Source organism: Balaenoptera borealis (assembly GCF_965194805.1).
Source record: "Balaenoptera borealis genome assembly, chromosome: 1".
Classification (NCBI taxonomy): domain Eukaryota; kingdom Metazoa; phylum Chordata; class Mammalia; order Artiodactyla; family Balaenopteridae; genus Balaenoptera; species Balaenoptera borealis.
The window spans coordinates 79,940,259-79,958,848 of NC_138860.1; the positions used below are offsets into that span (position 1 = coordinate 79,940,259).

At 38.7% G+C, this 18,590-nt stretch overlaps 1 protein-coding gene across 1 annotated transcript in view; it reads left to right on the plus strand.

Moving 5' to 3' along the window:
• Window positions 1-2,133: 2,133 nt before the first annotated feature.
• Window positions 2,134-18,590, plus strand: part of FCRL3 (Fc receptor like 3) — a 52,795-nt gene continuing 36,338 nt past the window's right edge. Inside the window, 1 exon segment of the mRNA XM_082407784.1 lies at window positions 2,134-17,703. Coding sequence (XP_082263910.1) covers window positions 17,634-17,703 — 70 coding nt within the window. The 5' untranslated portion in view covers window positions 2,134-17,633.

The following is an 18,590-nucleotide window of genomic DNA, read 5'->3' on the forward strand; positions in this document are numbered from 1 at the left end:
CCACAGAGCTCAGATGCCCAGCTCCAGTTTGCTTCTTCAGAGATAGCAGGACCCTGAGGTTAGGCTAGAGCACCTCCCCAGAGCTTTAGATCCCCACCATGTGGAGTGAAGACTCAGGGTCTTACTGGTGCCAGGCAGAGACAGTGACTCACAGTGTCAGAAATTGGAGCCTCCAATCTTAAATTCACGGGCAGAATAAGTATCAGTGGGGCTGAGCATGGGGGAAAACATGAACACTGTAGCTTCAGCATGGACGGCTAGTCTTTTGTTTCTTTGTGCAACTTCTGTCCTTGTGGAAAGTAGGAGTTGGACTAGAGAAACTCTCCAAATTGCTCTTGGCATTTCATAAGAATAACAAATGGACTAAGCTCCTTATAATCTTTCTCTTCTTATTAAAGTAATATCATCAATCAGATCTTCATTGATCACTGACTGTGTGTGCTGGCATTTAGCAGAGGGTTGGGAACTTTAAAAGACAAGGCTCCTGCTCTCCAAATGTCTCCACATGCTGGATTGCAAAACATATGGGGCTAAAATGAAGAGTCAGAAGAGCAGAAATCAAAGTGAACTGGAGTGGTCAGAGAAGGGGGTGACAATTTGTGTTGATCCTTGAAATTGGGAATAATGGAGGAATTTTTATTGACATTATTAGGAACAGTGCCTTTTTCAAGGTAGACTGATGCTACCAGTGAATGTCTTCATTCTATGCAAAAGGTATGTGTCTGCACAGTGACTTATCCAAAAAAAAAAGTTTCTTCTCTCGTGTAGTGGATGCTTCATCATGATTCTTTAATGATTGCTACCCATGAAATTAGCCAAGATCTGAGTTAGGACCTGCAAGTATCTGTATCCACATTCTTCAAGGATAATTACCATGGATTCCTTACCATTGTATACTTGTCATATGTTACATAAGCAATACCCATATTCCCACTCCTTGTATTAGAGGCTGAAATAAGTCTACCTTCTGTTCCCAGAGTCTTTCATAGTCAGGGTTCTCATATGTCATCTTCTATTCAGCTAGAAGTCCAGGGCTCTAACGTAAGCTTAGATACCCAGGCGCCTGGGGGACAAGAGACTGAAGGAGGGGATCTCACCCTACTCTGCTCAGTGGCTGAGGGCACAGGAAACATCACATTTTCCTAGCACAGAGAGGCCACAGGAACCAGTCTGGGACAGAAGCCCAGCATTCCCTGTCAGCAGACCTGGAGATCCCAGCTGTGAAGGAGCACAGTGCTGGCCAATATTACTATAGAGCTGACAATGGCCACAATCCCATCCAGAACAAGGTGGGGAACATCTCTGTGAGAAGTAAATTTCACTCCTATTCATCTCAGACAGAAATCTCCAAACCAAGAGCCAGGACTCATGAGGAAATTCCAGGAGATCCCAGTGATCAGTGCTGTGGAGAACCACCAACAATTTGAGGATGGGTTACCTTCACAAGTTAAACTGCTGACATCTTTTTTTTTTCATAGCAGAAAACACAAAGGGGGTTGGGTTGGCATTAGAAGTAAATAAGATGAGAACGACAAATGATCATGTCTCTAGACAATGACCCAGAATTGATATTTCCCCAAATTTCTAAAGACACTTTGAAAAAACAACCTCTGATTGCTCTAATGGGGTTACAGGAATGGAAGGAATACACAGTGACCAAGAGCCAGGCCCTTTGCTGAGATTCTGGTATGGGAATTCATGAGTCTAATGCAGAATCACAAATCCTCTCTGATAGTCCCCTTTGGGTCTGTTAGTTCCAATATCTTGTCCTGTCCTCACCTTCCGGGGTCCCAGGGCCCAGGCTGTCATGGGGGATATGGTAGAGCTTTGCTGTGAGGCTTGGAGCTCCCCCTACATCCCCCCCCCCCAATCCTGTACCGGTTTTATCATGAGGACATCAACCTGGGTAGCAGCTCAGCGCCCTCTGGAAAAGGAGCATCCTTCAACCTCTCTCTAACCGCAGGGCATTCTGGAAGCTACTCCTGTGAGGCTGACAATGGCCTGGGGGCCCAGTTCTCTGAACTGGTGCCACTCTCCACCTCAGGTGGGTTGATGGTCCCTGGATACAGGAGTAGTATTATAGTCAATGGCTTTATATTGGTACCGTACTTGGGTTTCAGAAAATAGGTGGAGGTCTAGGTGATGTCTGCTGTATGGGGGGAGTTGGAGAAGGTGAGCTCCCTCCATGCCTGATTGCTTTTCTTCTCTCCACACTAACCTGAAAAGTACACACTATGCTTAAAGTTACATGAATTTATGTTTACTGTTTCTGCATAGTATTGGCAAGGATTCCAGGGCCCATTACTGATATAGATTGGATTTGAAAAAAAAACAAGAGAGAAAAAAGAAAACCTTCAAAACTCTGATCATTTATTTTCATGCTTCATAATTTTCTAAGGTTCCATGCAGCGGGCAATGTTGCCATATTACTAATTTTACAATATGTCATTTTTCCCTGTGTGTAGTCACTTGAGACTAAAACCATTAACACATTCCTCCATGCTTGACTTTTAAATAAAAAGTCCAATTATTAAATGTAATTTAATTCTTTTCAATAGACAAAATTAGTTTATATGCAATGGAGTAAAATGTAATTAAGAGTTATATTTAAATAAATGAAAACAACTTAGTATAATATTTTCTCTTTTATTTATCAATTTCTTCTCAGTCACCCTACTCATGACAAGAACAGTGACTCCTTTTTGAATTCTTGGATCTATTATACGGATCATAAGGGGCCATCTTCACCTGCATGTCTGGTGGTTGATGCTGGCTATAGGTTGGGACCTCAACCTGGACAGTCAATTAGAGTGTGTATGTGTGACCCTTCAATGTGGTCTGGACTTCCTCATAACATGGTGGCCTTAGGGTAGTCAGACTTTTTATATGTTGGCTTAAGCTTCAAAAACAAATGTGACAGTGAATCTACAATATCTCATCAACTAATTCAAAAATTACAGTATCACTTCCGCCACAGTTTTATTGGGTCTTAGTGCCTAACAAACTTGTCCAGATGCAAGGGGAGGGAGTGTAGACTCCACCTCTAAATTGAGGAGCTGTCAAAAATTTTACAGCCATATATATATTTTTTATTGAAGCATAGTTGATTTATGATATTGCATTAGTTTCAGGTGTACAGCACAGTGATTTGGTTCTGCATCTGGGATTTTTTTTGCAGATCATATTCCATTATAAGTTATTACAAGATACTGAATATAATTCCCTGTGTTAATACAGTAAACTCTTGTTGCTTATCTATTTTATGTATCATAGTTTGTATATGTTAATCCCATACTTCTAATTTATCCCTCCCTACCTCTCTCTGTCTCCTCTTTGGTAACCATAAGTTTGATTTCTATGTCTGTGAGTCTGTTTCTGTTTTGTATATTTATTCATTTGTATTATTTTTTAGATTACTTACATGTAACTGATATCATTTAGTATTTGTCTTTCTCTGCCTGACTTGTTTCACTAAGCTAAGTATTCTCTAGATCCATCCATGTTGCTGAAAATGGCAGTATTTTATTCTTTTTTATTTTACAATCATATTTTAAACATTTCCACACACACCAACATGAATACCAGTCCATGTCTCCCAACCCCACAGGACTGTGTTAAAGCACAAGCCTCCCTGCTGCCCTTTCTGGACTTGGCAAGTGCCCTTTTAAACAAGTGTTTTCAGAAGCCAGGTTTTTCTCCTTGAGCTCCTTTCTTCTCTATTCGTGTCTCAGAATTCTTCACTGTCTTATTATCTCTTCAGTACCTTGAAAGAGACTTTTAAAAGAATTTCGCCCAGCATTTCTAGTGATCCTCAGAAGAAAGGTTAGTTCAGTTTCTTCTTCCATCATTACTGGAAGCATAAAAGCATCCACCTTTTATAACCAACACTTTCATCAAGGTGTTATGTTTTTAGCCTTTTCAGCGTAACTATATCTCTTTGTAATATATTATTTTTAAGACCAAAAACTTAGAGAATACCTCCAAATGATATATCATACTGATCCCTACTAATATTTTACTAGCCAAAAAATGTTACCAATGACTAATTTTTGGGTCTATTATGTATGGCAAACTTACACATATTATCTGTAACTATAAAAAAAAAAGTATGTTTTAAGTGTGTGATATTGCCCATGGTGAACAATCTTGGGGAAGTAGCTTGCCATGTTCACACAGTCAGTAGAGGGTAGATCTAAGACCAGAATCCATATTTTCCTGACTGCAGAGGCTTAAACCTGACTTTGTTGCACCTCCTCACTTTATTTTCCTCTTATAAGTTTCACCAATTTTAGTAAGGCATCATTTATTAATCTATAAGATAGAGCATCTATATTAAACAGTATAAAGTTTCTAACAAAAATTAAAGATAGAACTATTGTATGATCCACCAATCCCAGTTCTGTGTATTCACCCAAAATAATTGAAATCAGGATCTTGAAGAGATATTAGCACTGCTATGTTCATTAAATCACTATGCGCAATAACCATGATGTGGAAAAAACCCAACTGTCCATCAATGGATGTATAGATAAAGAAAACATGGTATGTATGTTAGTGAGTCCAAGCTCCCTCTGCTTGCTGCACAACAGGCCAATAAATCAGTAGACAAGATGTTGAGGCAAAGAATAATGACTTTATTTGGAAACCTGGCAGGTGGAGAAAATGGCAGACTAGTGTCTAAAAAGAACCATCTTATTGGGGTCTGGATGTCAGTTTCTTTTATAGAACAGAGGGTGGGAGGAGGTGAGGAAGTAAAATAAAAAGGCCATAAGTCTTGCAAATATATCCTGGAATGGCCAGCCTCGGAGAGGGGACATGCTAATTTCTTTATTCTTGCAGCTATTCACAGGTGGACAGGGTCAGGTTGCTTCCCTGAACAAAGGCACTTTGGTTTAACATTCAGGCAGAGGGGCAGGGTTCCTGGAGGCAGGCCATTAGGTACACACAGTGTCCTTTTAGTGAACAAAAGCAACAGGAAGCAAAGGTTAAAGTAAAGAAACAGATCCAACATGGAGTCAGGATTGGCTCTTCCCTGTTATATGTACATACAATGAAAAACTACTCAGCCTTAAAAAAGGAAGTTCTGCAACATGTGACAACATGGATGAACCATGAGGACAATTATGTTGTGACATAGGCCAGTCACAGAAAAACAAACATTGCATTATTCCACTTACATGAGCTATCTAAAATAGTCAAATTCATAGAATCAGAGTGGAACTGTGGGTGCCAGGAGGAGGAAATGAGGGGTTACTAGTCAACTGGCGTAAAGTTTCAGTTAAGCAAGATAAAGTTACGTTTTAGAGTGCTGCTGTATAACATTGTATCTATAGTCAACGACAATGTATTGTATAATGAAAAATTTGTTAAGAAGATAGATATCATGTTAAGTGTTCTTTCTACAATAAAAAAAGAAAGGAAGGGAGGAAGGAGTGTAGGAGGAAATAAGGGACGGGAGGAAGGAAGAAAAGAAAGAAAACATGATGGAGAACACACCAGACTCTTTTCAGCCCTGCGATACTACAGTCTAAGGAGAGAAAGGAACATCATTCAATCACATAAATGCATACGGAAAAACAAAATTTGGTAACTGTCATGCGGTGGGGGGGGGGGGAATGAATAGAATGCCATCTGGTTAAAGAAGAGGACTTCTTTCCATTATAGCCTCAGGATAGCCTCCACAAAGAACGGAAACTTGATCAGAGGTTTCTGTTTCTAATACAAAGATGTCTTTGAATGGTCATAACTTTCTATCCTGGTAGTTAGATTGCTGAGAATGGTCTGGCTCTATGTCTCGAGCATGCATTCCCAACAGAGGTGATATCACCCTCAAAGCAGCAAAAATTGGTCCTTGTGGAGGTGGAAAAAAAATCTTACTTTTTATGTATATATATACATACAGCATATCTGTGCTATTAATGTTTCATAGAGGAGGGGGGTGGCTAGAAAAAAAAATCTGAAAAGGCCCCTTAGGGAAGTGCTAATGAAATAAATGTCAAGAAACCCTGGTCCAGAGTTTTTCATAGTTTCTCAAAAAATACTTATTTAATGCCTCCCTGCAAGAGAGAATTGGTAGAGGTACAAGGGATACAACAATGGGTAAGATAAACATGGGCCTTGGAATGATAGCTGAGGAGAAGACGTAAAAACAAACAAGAAAATAGAGGAAATAATTACAAATAATGATAAATGCTATGAAAAAAAGCATACAGGGGCTTGAAACAGAAAATAATCAGGTGAGACCTCTTTGATTGCAAGGCCAGGGAAGGCCTCTCTGATAAGAGCTCTGGCTTTAAAAAGAGAGGTTCTGTAGTATGGGCCCTAACAGTTATTCTTTCTTTCATAATGCAAGTGCCTGACTTAAGCTTTGATTGCTGAGGCATTCACTTTAAAGAGCTACTTTGAATAAACACATTGCCAGCCACTAGATAAAAGGCAGCACCAAAGCCCACCCCACCGCCCTCCTTTGCCCCCCAGGCTCCTTTGTTTTAGAGATATTGGTTGATTTTGATAACTGGCCATTTGGGCCTCTTGTTTTTTTCTCTTCCTGTGCTTTAACTTCTGGATTTTATATTTTAAATTCACCAATAAAGAGTGAGCCCTCAAAACACTAAGCCCCACCCTCCACCCCAATAAAAGCAGAACCCCAGCACATGACCTCACAGTGTAGCCCCAGGTGTGCCATGTGCTTTCCAAGACCTGTGAGTAATAAACTCTTTTTTTTTCCAAAGTTTCTTCATGGTTATTGCTGAGGGTGTCTTGCAATCATAAGAATCACAAGGGCCTGCTCAGGCACAGCACTGGTTATAGGCTGAGATGGGGCACAAAACAGTTTCCTACCTAATGCTTGTTCTTTTATCTCCTAATTTGCACAGATCTGGGAGGAATTTAGGGGTGGCTCCTTTTGTAGTCGGTGAATTTTAAAAAATTTTTCCTCCTCAACAACTTTGTGCCAGTTTATGTAAGGTCGAAAGGCTTTCATGTCTGCTTTGATACTTTGACTTTTTGTGACTTACACCATAAAACATAGCAGGACACCACAGTCACAAGGTATGCCTATATTAGGAACCTTATGCAGAACCACATGTTGTATGAATTCAAGGTAATGGAAGGGTTTTTCCATTTGAAAAATGAAAAAAAGTTATTTGAATACTAGCAAATCTATAGCGTGGCATTTCAGAGAACCCAGCACAGCCTTGGAGACATTTCTCCAGAGAGAGTTGAGCTGCTGGAAGATAACTGTCAACGTCTAAGACTGCCGGTGTTGAAATACAAACAACATTTAGGAAGATAGTTGTGTTAATTTTTCAGAACCTGAGGCAAGATATGATTCTTTTACTTCCCCTTTTCTAACTCTTACAGATCTCATCTGAGTACCTCCCTTCTGTCCTCTTTCGTGGATGAGAAATAAGCCCGGCTTGTGGTGAGACAGACTTTCCCTGCCCTCAGCCAGGCCAGGTCCCCATGTTTCTGTGGCTGCTGCTGGTGATCCTGGGTGAGTAGATGGGTTGAACTGGGACAGGGACCTCAGTTCCTAATGTCAGCCAGGGAAGACCAAGGAGCTTCTGTCTGTGCTTCCTCTTGGGGTTCAGAGACAGATAGCAAGTGTCAAATGAAAGAAAAATGCACCACGTATAAGTTGAGAATTAAGTTTTATTAAGAAACGTACTGAGGACTATCGCCCAGAAGACAGCCTCTCAGATAGCTCTGAGGAACTGCTCCGAAGAGGTAAGGGAGGAGCCAGGATATATACAAACTTTTTGCTAGAAAAACATGTAGTCAAGCATCAAAAGATTACTGCTAATCACAAAGAAGAGAAATCTCAATTTAATGATTTTAGTGCTTTTCTCTGTATGGGAAGATGCAAGAATCTGGGGTCATTTAAAAATTTCCCTTAGATATACATCTTAACTATTTAAGGACCAGTATACCCAAGGCACAGAATGTTTCTTGTTTTTCTCCATCCTGAATTCCCCTTGGAGCTCACTGTTGGGGGGCAACTGCAGTGGCTAATGGCTTGATCCTTATAGAACTGGAATGGCAGGCAATATTTTTTTCTTTACAGTGCCCTTTGTTGGTCATAAATTTGACTAAGGTTTCGGAGGCATTTCATGACCTATTTGTCCCGTGGCGCTAAGAACACTTATTCCTAAGTAAGGCAAAGATCTCAGTGATAGGTCATTCATGTGCTATGTCTGGATTAGGCCTTGTTAATAACCTAAAGTTCTCTGGATCACATGTCTTACTAGTCTATTATGATCCAGGAAATGTTTTTCCCTTGTTACTGCTTCCCATATCTAGAGTTGCACTATTACAATTATTCTGTATAGAGTTATATATGTGATCATTGCCTCAAGACTTTTAGTCATCATTAATTTTGTTGGAGGCCTGGTTACACATCAGGTAATTTAAGAGACAACAATATTACAAAATAGACAGAATATAAGTAATATAGCTCAGAGTGGAGCAGAGAGAGACACAAAGCATAGTTTGAAAACAACAAAGAGAGAACAGATTAAAATAATGATTAGTATAACTAGTTGTAATCTGGATTGCAATAAGCCATAAAGTCCAGAGGGGAGCCAGCTGGAAAAGCCAAATTCTGGAGGGATCAGGTAGAGAGAAAATGATAAATATTTCATCTTTGTTTACAAAGGTATACTTTATCAATTTTTTGTAGGTCATAGTGTAAGAGGAAAGGTTTTCTGGAAAATAAAGATTAAAAGTCAGTAATATTTCAGAAAAAAGTTATAAAATACAAATTGTGTTTATTAGTTCATTCAGTCCCATGTAATTGATTCCTGCTGATCTGGATGAAGTCATCAGGTTTTCCATTAGAGTTTCGTAATTTCTTACCCAGTTCAGTGGTATGATCTAGAAGTCATCAGAAACCTTATTTGTCAAAAAGTCCTCTTTGTGAATCTTCTTGAAGATCTTCATTTTGTAAAAGCATCATAGTAAAACAATGACTGTCTATAAAAGACAAAAGATTTTAAATGGCATGGTTAAATATCTGATTGCAATATAACTGACAAAGAATATACAACATTCTGTGACATACAACATTTTAAGATAATAATTAGAATTATGACTAATAACACTATACCAGGACATACTGGATTTTTAGGAATTTCATATAATTTTTAGAAGCTCTATATTAATGATATATACCCATATAATATAGCCTAAGAAAGTTTATCACAACTTATTTGACAATATTTCCCATGTAATTTAACATACTCAACAAACCTAATTAGTTTAATATCTCTCTTTGGGATGTTTCAGTGGCCCTTTGAAGCATCACAAAGTTAGCTAGAAGTCAAAAGAATTCATTTGGAATTTGACTTGGGAAGTTTGTCAAAGACATCAAAAGGTTTTTAAAACACTTGGTCAAATAGGATCATAGGTCAGTGTGAAACAATACTTATTCATTCAACCAACGTGACAATAAAAGATTTTAAAGGCAAATACAGAAAGCTACAACAAATTACTTAAAAGGTAAAGAAACTTTACAGTCTGTTACCAAAAGCAGATCAATATTCCAAGAAAACTTTGTTCTCTGAACTTGGAGAGAAAACCAAATTCTAGTTTTGTACCAACTTACTTTTAATATTTAAATTTATTTACTCAATTAAATTTTATTTTACTTTTAGCCAGTCCTGACCATGCACAAAACTCTTTTCTCAGGGTTACTTTCCCACAAACCTTCTGTAACTTTATTTTTTACTTTCAGATTTAGTCCTGTGCTTTTTCTTCCTTTTTTTCTCTCCAGAACAAAATGACTCTCTTTTCCCATAACAAAATGTCCATTCTTTATGTCCTTTTCCTTTCATGCAAATTTGTTGCCCTTATTAATTTTAGTAGTTTTAATTATATATATTAATTAGAATTCTTAATGTTTAAGTACTGTAATTTCTAGTAAAAGCTAAGAAGTAAGCAACGATGCACTGTCTTTTACATTAGCATTCTGTAGATTGGCAAACTTACAAATATTATTTATGATTTCTAAAAATACGTGCTCTTTTATAGACTATTTTTTAGTGTGGCACCAAACATTTTTATTAATAGTCCTAAATATCTTTACTTTCTCTGCAAAATGAAGCCTATATTCAGTAATTAATATTTCAGTATCTTATTTTATTTGGAAATGGTCTAGGTATTTAATAAATTTCCATCATTTAAATTCACTTAGCAAAATTCTAAAGTTTCAAGTTACCAAAAATCTAGAGAAACTATTTTTAAGTAGATATACCACAAAACATAATTATTCTTCAAGAGTTCACCTAAAAGCTCTTACCCCATTTATATCTATTTAATTCATTTGTTCTCAACAATTATGTTTAGATTATCCATGAAAACTTTGAGACATGAGGCCAAGTCAGCCACCATCCCAAGCTATTTTTCTCACTGATAAATTTTATAATAGAGATAATATGACCTTACTTGACTTTTAGTAAACCTAAGTGTAATAAAAGTAAGACATATCTGTATTAATTAAACCAACAAACTTGAACTTTAATACCAAATATTAATTTAATATTGAATATTTCCCAGATTATGTGAACTTGAAATTCATTTGGGTTAGTTTCTACTACATTTAAAAATATTAAAAAAAAAATTTAATTTGTAAATGCTTACTTTTAAGTCAATTAAATAGAGCTCTTCTATAAATTTAATTTTGATAATACTATCTGAAAGTAAAGATGTATCATATGTATAATGTACACACAGATGTATAAACAGACATAACTAGAGATCTCATAGCTTCATTTTAAATCTGAGTCATGAATCAGGTATTACAATATAAACTTACTAATTTATAAATGACAGTTGGTGTAAGTTAAATTTATTTGCTCAGATAATTAAGGCTTTTTACTATTTGCAGAAAAGACTTTGAGATTTGTATCTATCCTTGATAAATCCTTAAGGAGGCCGTTAATTTGATTTTGGGTGAGGGAGCCTTTCAAGCAGTTTGAGTTTGTTTGTTTTTGTTTTGTTTAGTTTTTATTTATTTATTTTTTTAGATAGGTAAGAAGTGGATTTATTTATTTATTTTTAATTTTTTTGATTAATTTTTATTGGAGTATAGTTGCTTTACAATGTTGTGTTAGTTTCTATTGTACAGCAAAGTGAATCAGCTATACACATACATATATCCCCTCTTTTTTGGATTTCCGTCCCATTTAGGTCACCACAGTGCATTAAGTAGAGTCCCTGTGCTATACAGTATGTTCTCATTAGTTGTCTATTTTATACATAGTATCAATAGTGTATATGTGTCAATCCCAATCTCCCAATTCCTCCCATCCCCACCCCTTTCCCCCTTGGTATCCATACATTTGTTCTCTACGTTTCTATTTCTGCTTTGCAAATAGGATAATCTATACAATTTTTCTAGATCCCACATATATGCATTAATATACGATATTTGTTTTTCTCTTTCTGACTTATTTCACTCTGTATGACACTCTCTAGGTCCATCCACGTCTCTACAAATGACCCAGTTTCATTCCTTTTTATGGCTGAGTTTATTTAGAGAGATACACTTTCCATAGACAGAATGCGATTCGTCTCAAAAGGCGAGACGGCCCTGGGAGAAACACACTACACAGATAGAATGTGGGCCATCTCAGAAGGCCAGAGCACCAACAGTTTGAGTTTTATTGATAAAAGGCCTCTTTTTTCCTTTTTTCCCTCTTCAGCTTCAGATTCAACCTGATTGAGCTAATTAGGCTCAGTCTCAGGTCACTGTGGGCTGTATTTACATTTCTGATTTGTAGATTGGCAAGACAAAGACAGTTGCTTTTAATTCCCCAAAGAACTGGTCTGCTGCCTAAATGATATTAAAAGATTGATTTGCCCAATTACATTTTCTTTCATTTGCTTTTTTAATGTCAGCAAGAAGATTTTCCACTAAACTGGAAATCAAGAGTTCTATGTTCTAGAACTTTGGGATTCAATTTATCATGCCTTCAAAAATTTATGCATAAGGTATTCTACAAAGGCCCTCTTTGTGCGTGCCCAAATTAAACAGAGCAATTTACCCTAGGGGCAAAAAATATTTATTATTGCTTTTATTAGTCCCTGAATGTTGGGGCCCAGTTTTTACTTTATACTGTGTGGGTGCAGGTAACTCTATTAGTTTTCTTTCTTTTTTTTTTTAAACCATCTTTTAATTTAATTAATTAATTATTTATTTTGGTTGCACCGAGTCTTAGTTGCAGCTCGCCAGCTCCTTAGTTGTGGCATGCAAACTCTTAGTTGCAGCATGCATGTGGGATCTAGTTCCCTGACCATGGATCGAACCCAAGTCCCCTGCATTGGAAGGCGGATTTTTAACCACTGCGCCACCTGGGAAGTCCCTATTGGTTTTTTTTAGTATGTTTAATTAATACTGCCTAAGGGGCAGATTTATATGCCCTGTCTTATAATACCAGTCAGGGGAAACATTCCTCATAGAGATGTAATGTCTATCCCACAGTACAATTAGACAAAAGAGATGTAACCATCTTATATAAAGCCCATTCAAATACACCAGTTTTTATAAGATTTTATTTCAAATTTATAACTCTTATACCTTTAACTTAAGCCTCCATTAGGACCCCATCAACAAGTCTTGGTCTTACAAGGAGCCCAGAAACTTTCCTTTTTATCCCCTGGCCATTTTATCCATTTCTGCATAAAAAGCTTTGGGGTCCCCAGTGAGGGCTCAAGCCAAGGGACACAGGCCCTTTTGTCAATCTTAACTTCATTAGTTGATCTCACTGTTGTCCCAAGCAAATGCTAGTCAGGTATCTCAGTGTAATTTTCTTCCAGCCTTTAAATTTTGTTTCAAAACAGGGGTTAATAGAGTGCACTTTAATGTTGGGGGGACTAATTGGGGGGTCCCTTTGGTCTATCCAACCCCAGGTAGTGTATCAAAACTTTTGTTTTAATCCCATCAAAATCCATTTTATTTATCCCATTTCCTAATAATCATCTAAAGATTTCCATTCTGTTGGGATAAGTCCCTTTAAAATTTTCACCCTGTTGGGAAGAAGTCTCTTGACTTTCCCCTCAGTTTCTTCTTATTCCCCTGTTAATCAACCTAATTAACATTAATTAAGCTAATGTTTTTATTAGCACCTGCAAGAACCATTGAAGGGAAGCTGAGACCACAAATAAGGCGTCCTAAAACAGTTTTTATTTGTTAGTTTTAAACTAAGGGAGTTTTAAGGCTACCTGTTTTACATATGTATGTATATATATATATATATTTTGCATCTACCTTTTAATTTGGTATTTTCATAGGCACCAATAAAACAGCTGTTTAAAATGAGAGCTCTCTAAAAATTTAGCAGTTTAGAAGTTTCTCCAATTTAAAGAATCCAGTGTCTGGCCATTGATGAATAGTATCTTAATAGCGACTCAAACCAATAAGACGCAAGAGGCATCCCCACAAGAGAGTGCAAAGAATGCAGCCTTCTCAAAATACAGAAAGTTTACTCCCCATAACAGTCTAAGAAACTAAAGGTCTTTTTTGTGCAGGTAGAGACAACAAAGGTTGAGATGACAAGGCCCCTTATGGGCTGGCACTCCTTATAACAAATTTTCCTGAGAGCTGGCACAGCCAGACAAAAAGACTGCTTGGAATCCCAGTCTATTCAACTGGCTGCCAAATGTACACCATATGTGTACCTTCTGGATGGCAGAGACCAAGCTCTCGAAACACGGAATAAGATGCCTAAGAAGATCAGATATAACATTTACATCTCAAAAGCACAGGGAGAGAAATGCAAGTTCCTCCTAGAAGGGCTTTTGTTCCTTTAAGGTCAAAATTTTGAAAAGATGTTTTATCAAGCTGGCTTTCTTCTAATCATTTTTAGAATGTCAAAAGAACCCTATCTTGGCCATTTTAGGGCAAGATTTCCTTTAATTCCCAATTAAATAAGTATTTAATATTTGTAAGTATAAATTCCATATGTACATAAACATGGCTGGAGTGTTAGTCGGAGGCTGGCTTTCTGATGCCCCTCATTTTACCCAGTCCAGAGGCTCAGTGTCTTTCAACTGAGTAAATCCTCGTATCTTTTAACCAGGCTCCCCCAGTATCTTTAAACTGGGGTGGAGGTGATTTTGGAGAGGCAGAAGTGAGTGGAGGCATGAAGTGAGATCTTAATTCCCTGCCCAGGAATTGAACCTGGGTACCCTGGATGAAAACCAGGAATCATAGCCACCAGACCCCCTGGCTCTTGCCCCCAGTGAAAAATGCATTTCTCACGGAGGTAAAAACTGTAAAATCAGGTACAAAGTTTATTATTAGAGACATAGCACAACAACAAGTGGGAGAGCACACAGAGAAACAGTTGGTTTAGTTATGATAGAAGCAAGGCAGAGATGCACACCTGGAGAGAAAGGGTGTGGGCATCCTCCCTAAGGAGGAGGAGAGCAGAAAAGAGGCGGTTAAATAATTTATAAAGGGCAGTTCTTCCAGGTCTTTGTTTACCTTTGGCCAATTATCTGGCTTCTTTTTCCACACCTGACCTGCCCTAGGACCCTCCCCAACATGTGTGTGCAACTTTTTTCCAAGATGGATTTCAGCCCAAAGGCCTATGGGGTGGCCTTAGCATCACATATTATGGGGTGGTGAGCCCTCCTTTTTGACCCTCAAGTAGACTTTCTGTCCATGTGCAATGTCTCCCTTGCCCCAAGAAGGGGAAATATGTGACCTCTTGACCCTTTACTCAAACAAGGTTTAGCCCCTCTCTGTTCTAGCCATGACTGTTATCTTAAGGTGGCCCCGAGCAAGGGCAGCCAGGGAGGGGGACACAGGACACTGGAACCCAGCAGATCCTCTCCTGTTATTCAGCTGTACACACCCTGCATGCATACATGTGCACACACACACACACTTGCACGCATGTACACATGAACAGAACTGGACACAGAGTGGAGACTCCCAGCCCGGGCAGTGTGTGGTTGGGCTTGTCAGATCACCCCTCAGCCTTTGAAGGTGTCCACAGGAGACAAAACCTGGCTACTTACACTGTATCTGTCATTGCTTCCATTTCGGAGAGCAAACAGGAGACTGATTTTCAATGTTTAATCTGGAACCCATCTATCTCCTGTCCCAGGAAATACAAACGGGAGTCTAGCTGTAAGCGTCCAGCCCGAAGCCCACGTTTTCCTGCCACATGAAATGTAAATGGGAGGCCAGTTGTAAATGTCTAACCTGGGGCCCATCTATCTCCTGCCTCAGGGGGAGGGGAGACAAATCCCTGTTATACACCACAAAATAGAACTAACTCAGGATCATCAACCAATAATTGGGAGATCCTACAAACAATAAATGCTGGAGAGGGTGTGGAGAAAAGGGAACCCTCTTGCACTGTTGGTGGGAATGTAAATTGATACAGCCACTATGGAGAACAGCATGGAGTTTCCTTAAAAAACTGAAAATAGAACTACCATATGACCCAGCAATCCCACTACTGGGCATACACCCTGAGAAAACCATCATTCAAAAAAAGTCATTACCAAAAATGTTCATTGCAGCTCTATTTACAATAGCCAGGACATGGAAGCAACCTAAGTGTCCATCAACAGATGAATGGATAAAGAAGATGTGGCACATATATACAATGGAATACTACTCAGCCATAAAAAGGAACAAAACTGAGTTATTTGTAGTGAGGTGGATAGACCTAGAGACTGTCATACAGAGTGAAGTAAGTCAGAAAGAGAAAAACAAATACCGTATGCTAACACATATATATGGAATCTAAAAGAAAAAAGAAAAAAAAATGGTCAGAAGAACCTAGGGGCAGGACGGGAATAAAGACGCAGACCTACTAGAGAAGGGACTTGAGGATAAGGGGAGGGGGAAGGGTAAGCTGGGACAAAGTGAGAGAGTGGCATGGACATATATACACTACCAAACGTAAAGTAGATAGCTAGTGGGAAGCAGCCGCATAGCAGAGGGAGATCAGCTCGATGCTCTGTGACCACCTAGAGGGGTGGGATAGGGAGGGTGGGAGGGAGGGAGATGCAAGAGGGAAGAGATATGGGGACATATGTATATGTATAACTGATTCACTTTGTTATAAAGCAGAAACTAACACACCATTGTAAAGCAATTATACTCTAATAAAGATGTTAAAAAAAAAAGAATATATGAAACATTATGCTGGGACTCTATAAAGCCATGGATATTATATCATGATTATATGTTTAAGTAGCTGAAAGTCATTTGTAGTCTTAATATGCATGGATGATATAATAAAGGACATGATGAACATGGGCCTTAAACCAAAAAAATAATAATAATAATTGGGAGATCCAAGAACCAGGAGAGACTCACCCCAATTTGTCTAAACTCGTGGAAGAGGCAAATGGGCACAAGAGGCCCTTGCTGGTACCAAAGCTCCTGATCCTCAGGCAAAGGAGTGAAGTCTGCTCTGGGTCCCTTTGTGGTCACCAAAACTATTGACTGAAAGAAAACTGCACAATGTGAAATCTGAGTTAAGTTTTATTTGGGGAAATTACTGAAGACTATAGCCCAGAAGACAGCCTCTCAGGTAGATCTGAGGAACTGCTCTGAAGAGGTAAGGGAGGAGCCAAGATATATACAAACTTTTTGCTGGAAAAACATGTAGTCAAGCATCAAAAGATTACCGCTAATCACAAAGAGGAGAAATCTCAACGATTTTAGTGTTTTTCTCTGTATGGGATGATGCAAGAATCTGGGGTCATTTGAAACTTTCCCGTAGATATGCATCTTAACTATCTAAGGGCCAATATATCCAAAGCACAGAATGTTTCCTGTCTTTCTTCATCCTGAATTCCTCAGAGTACACTGTCTATGGGCAACTACAATGGCTAATAGCTTGATCATTGTAGAACTGGAATGGCAGGCAACACTTTTTTTCTTTACACAAGAGATGAAGAATGAGCAGAGCTGGGTCCCAGGAAAACCAAAGCCAACAGAGCAAACCCTTGATTCTTCAACCATTTCTTTTTCATCTCATAAGAAGCTTGGATGTTTCTTTCCACCAAACCCCTTCTAAATCCCTCACATAAACAATTATTTTCAAAATTCAAGTGAGTAAGGGAAGATCTACTGAGAAATATGACCCCCTTTCCTGAGACTTTAAGCCAGTATTTAACCAGAGATTGAAAAAGTAAGAGGAACCGTACCCAAGTAATGAGGGGAGGAGAAACCATTTCTCCAAGCCCTTTTCTGTCTCTGCATGGCTGAGTTCAGGCTAGGGAAGAGAGGGGGGAAGGAACTATGAGGCTGTTAAGTATTAAATAGCAAAAAGAAGAGTCAGGATTGTGGATACAAGTCATTCATGTTTATACAATAAATTATAGGCTATTCTTTTTTGTTTCTTTGTTTGGGGACTATGGGTATCATAGAATGGGGGCAAAGAAATGGGAAGGAAAAACCGAAGAAGTGGTTGTGGCTGGGTTGTTGGAACATTTCTCAGATTGTGTAAGTGAAAAGGTTTGAAAAACATTGCTCTGTGCTAACCTTTAAATCTTGGCTCCCTCACAGCTCCTGGAAGAGATCAAGCAGGTCAGTTTTCCCTTTTCTCTGTTCCTCCTGGTCTCTGGGCATTGGTCCTCCCAGCCAGCACTGCCTGTATCCATAAATGAGGCCTGTGGTGATGTGCCAACATCAGTGGTATTGCTACTCTGAGGTCACACCTGTTGCATTAGTGGGTGAGCAGACCCTCCTCTGACTTCTCCAGTCTTCAGTTCTTTCCCTATTACCGAATGCCACAGTGTAGAGGGGAAGGAAATATTTGCAGAAGGAAAGGCAGAGGCAGGAGGCTGATATTGAGAGAAACTCAGATCTGATCTCCTCTATTCCCTAAGACCCCTCCCTCTTTATGTCCAAGCTGGTGCCACTATCAAAGAAACTCAGATATTGAGAGAAACTCAGATCTGATCTCCTCTATTCCCTAAGACCCCTCCCTCTTTATGTCCAAGCTGGTGCCACTATCAAAGAACATAGAAATATCTCCTATTCATAGCAGAAAATGCTATAGCCAAATCTTTATACATCTCCAAAAGAAGCTCATGTCACTGCACTGTTTCAATTTCTGGCCCCATTTGTTAGTTGCAACTGTATATGCAAATATGATTATGCAAGCAGTCCATGCCTCTTTGTTCAAATTTTTTGTATCCTGTATCAATGACTGATTATGGTCACCTTAGGCGGAGAGTAGAAAAATGTTGCCTTTCCCATAGACTCTCAAATTAAGCAAAGTTTAAAAGAATTGTAAGTGAAACAAATCTTGTTCATTAAATATTAATAACCAAGTAGGTACTGGTTTTTCAGAATCTAGAAACTGCTTCTGAGGTATATACATCCCACGCTGACTTTTACCTTGACAGGAATGTATAGGACAAGAGCATTTCAGAATCAGCCCACCTTCAGAGGCCCTCACGGTGTTTGCCCAACTACGAATCATGTCTCCTGAACTTTTCTGAGCCCATACCAGGAACCTGAGACCTATCCCCCATGACACCTACCCGCCCACTGCTACTAGGCAAAAAATGACAAAGAACAGATTCTGTCCCAGGCAGTTTCCCAAGTTGTGTCT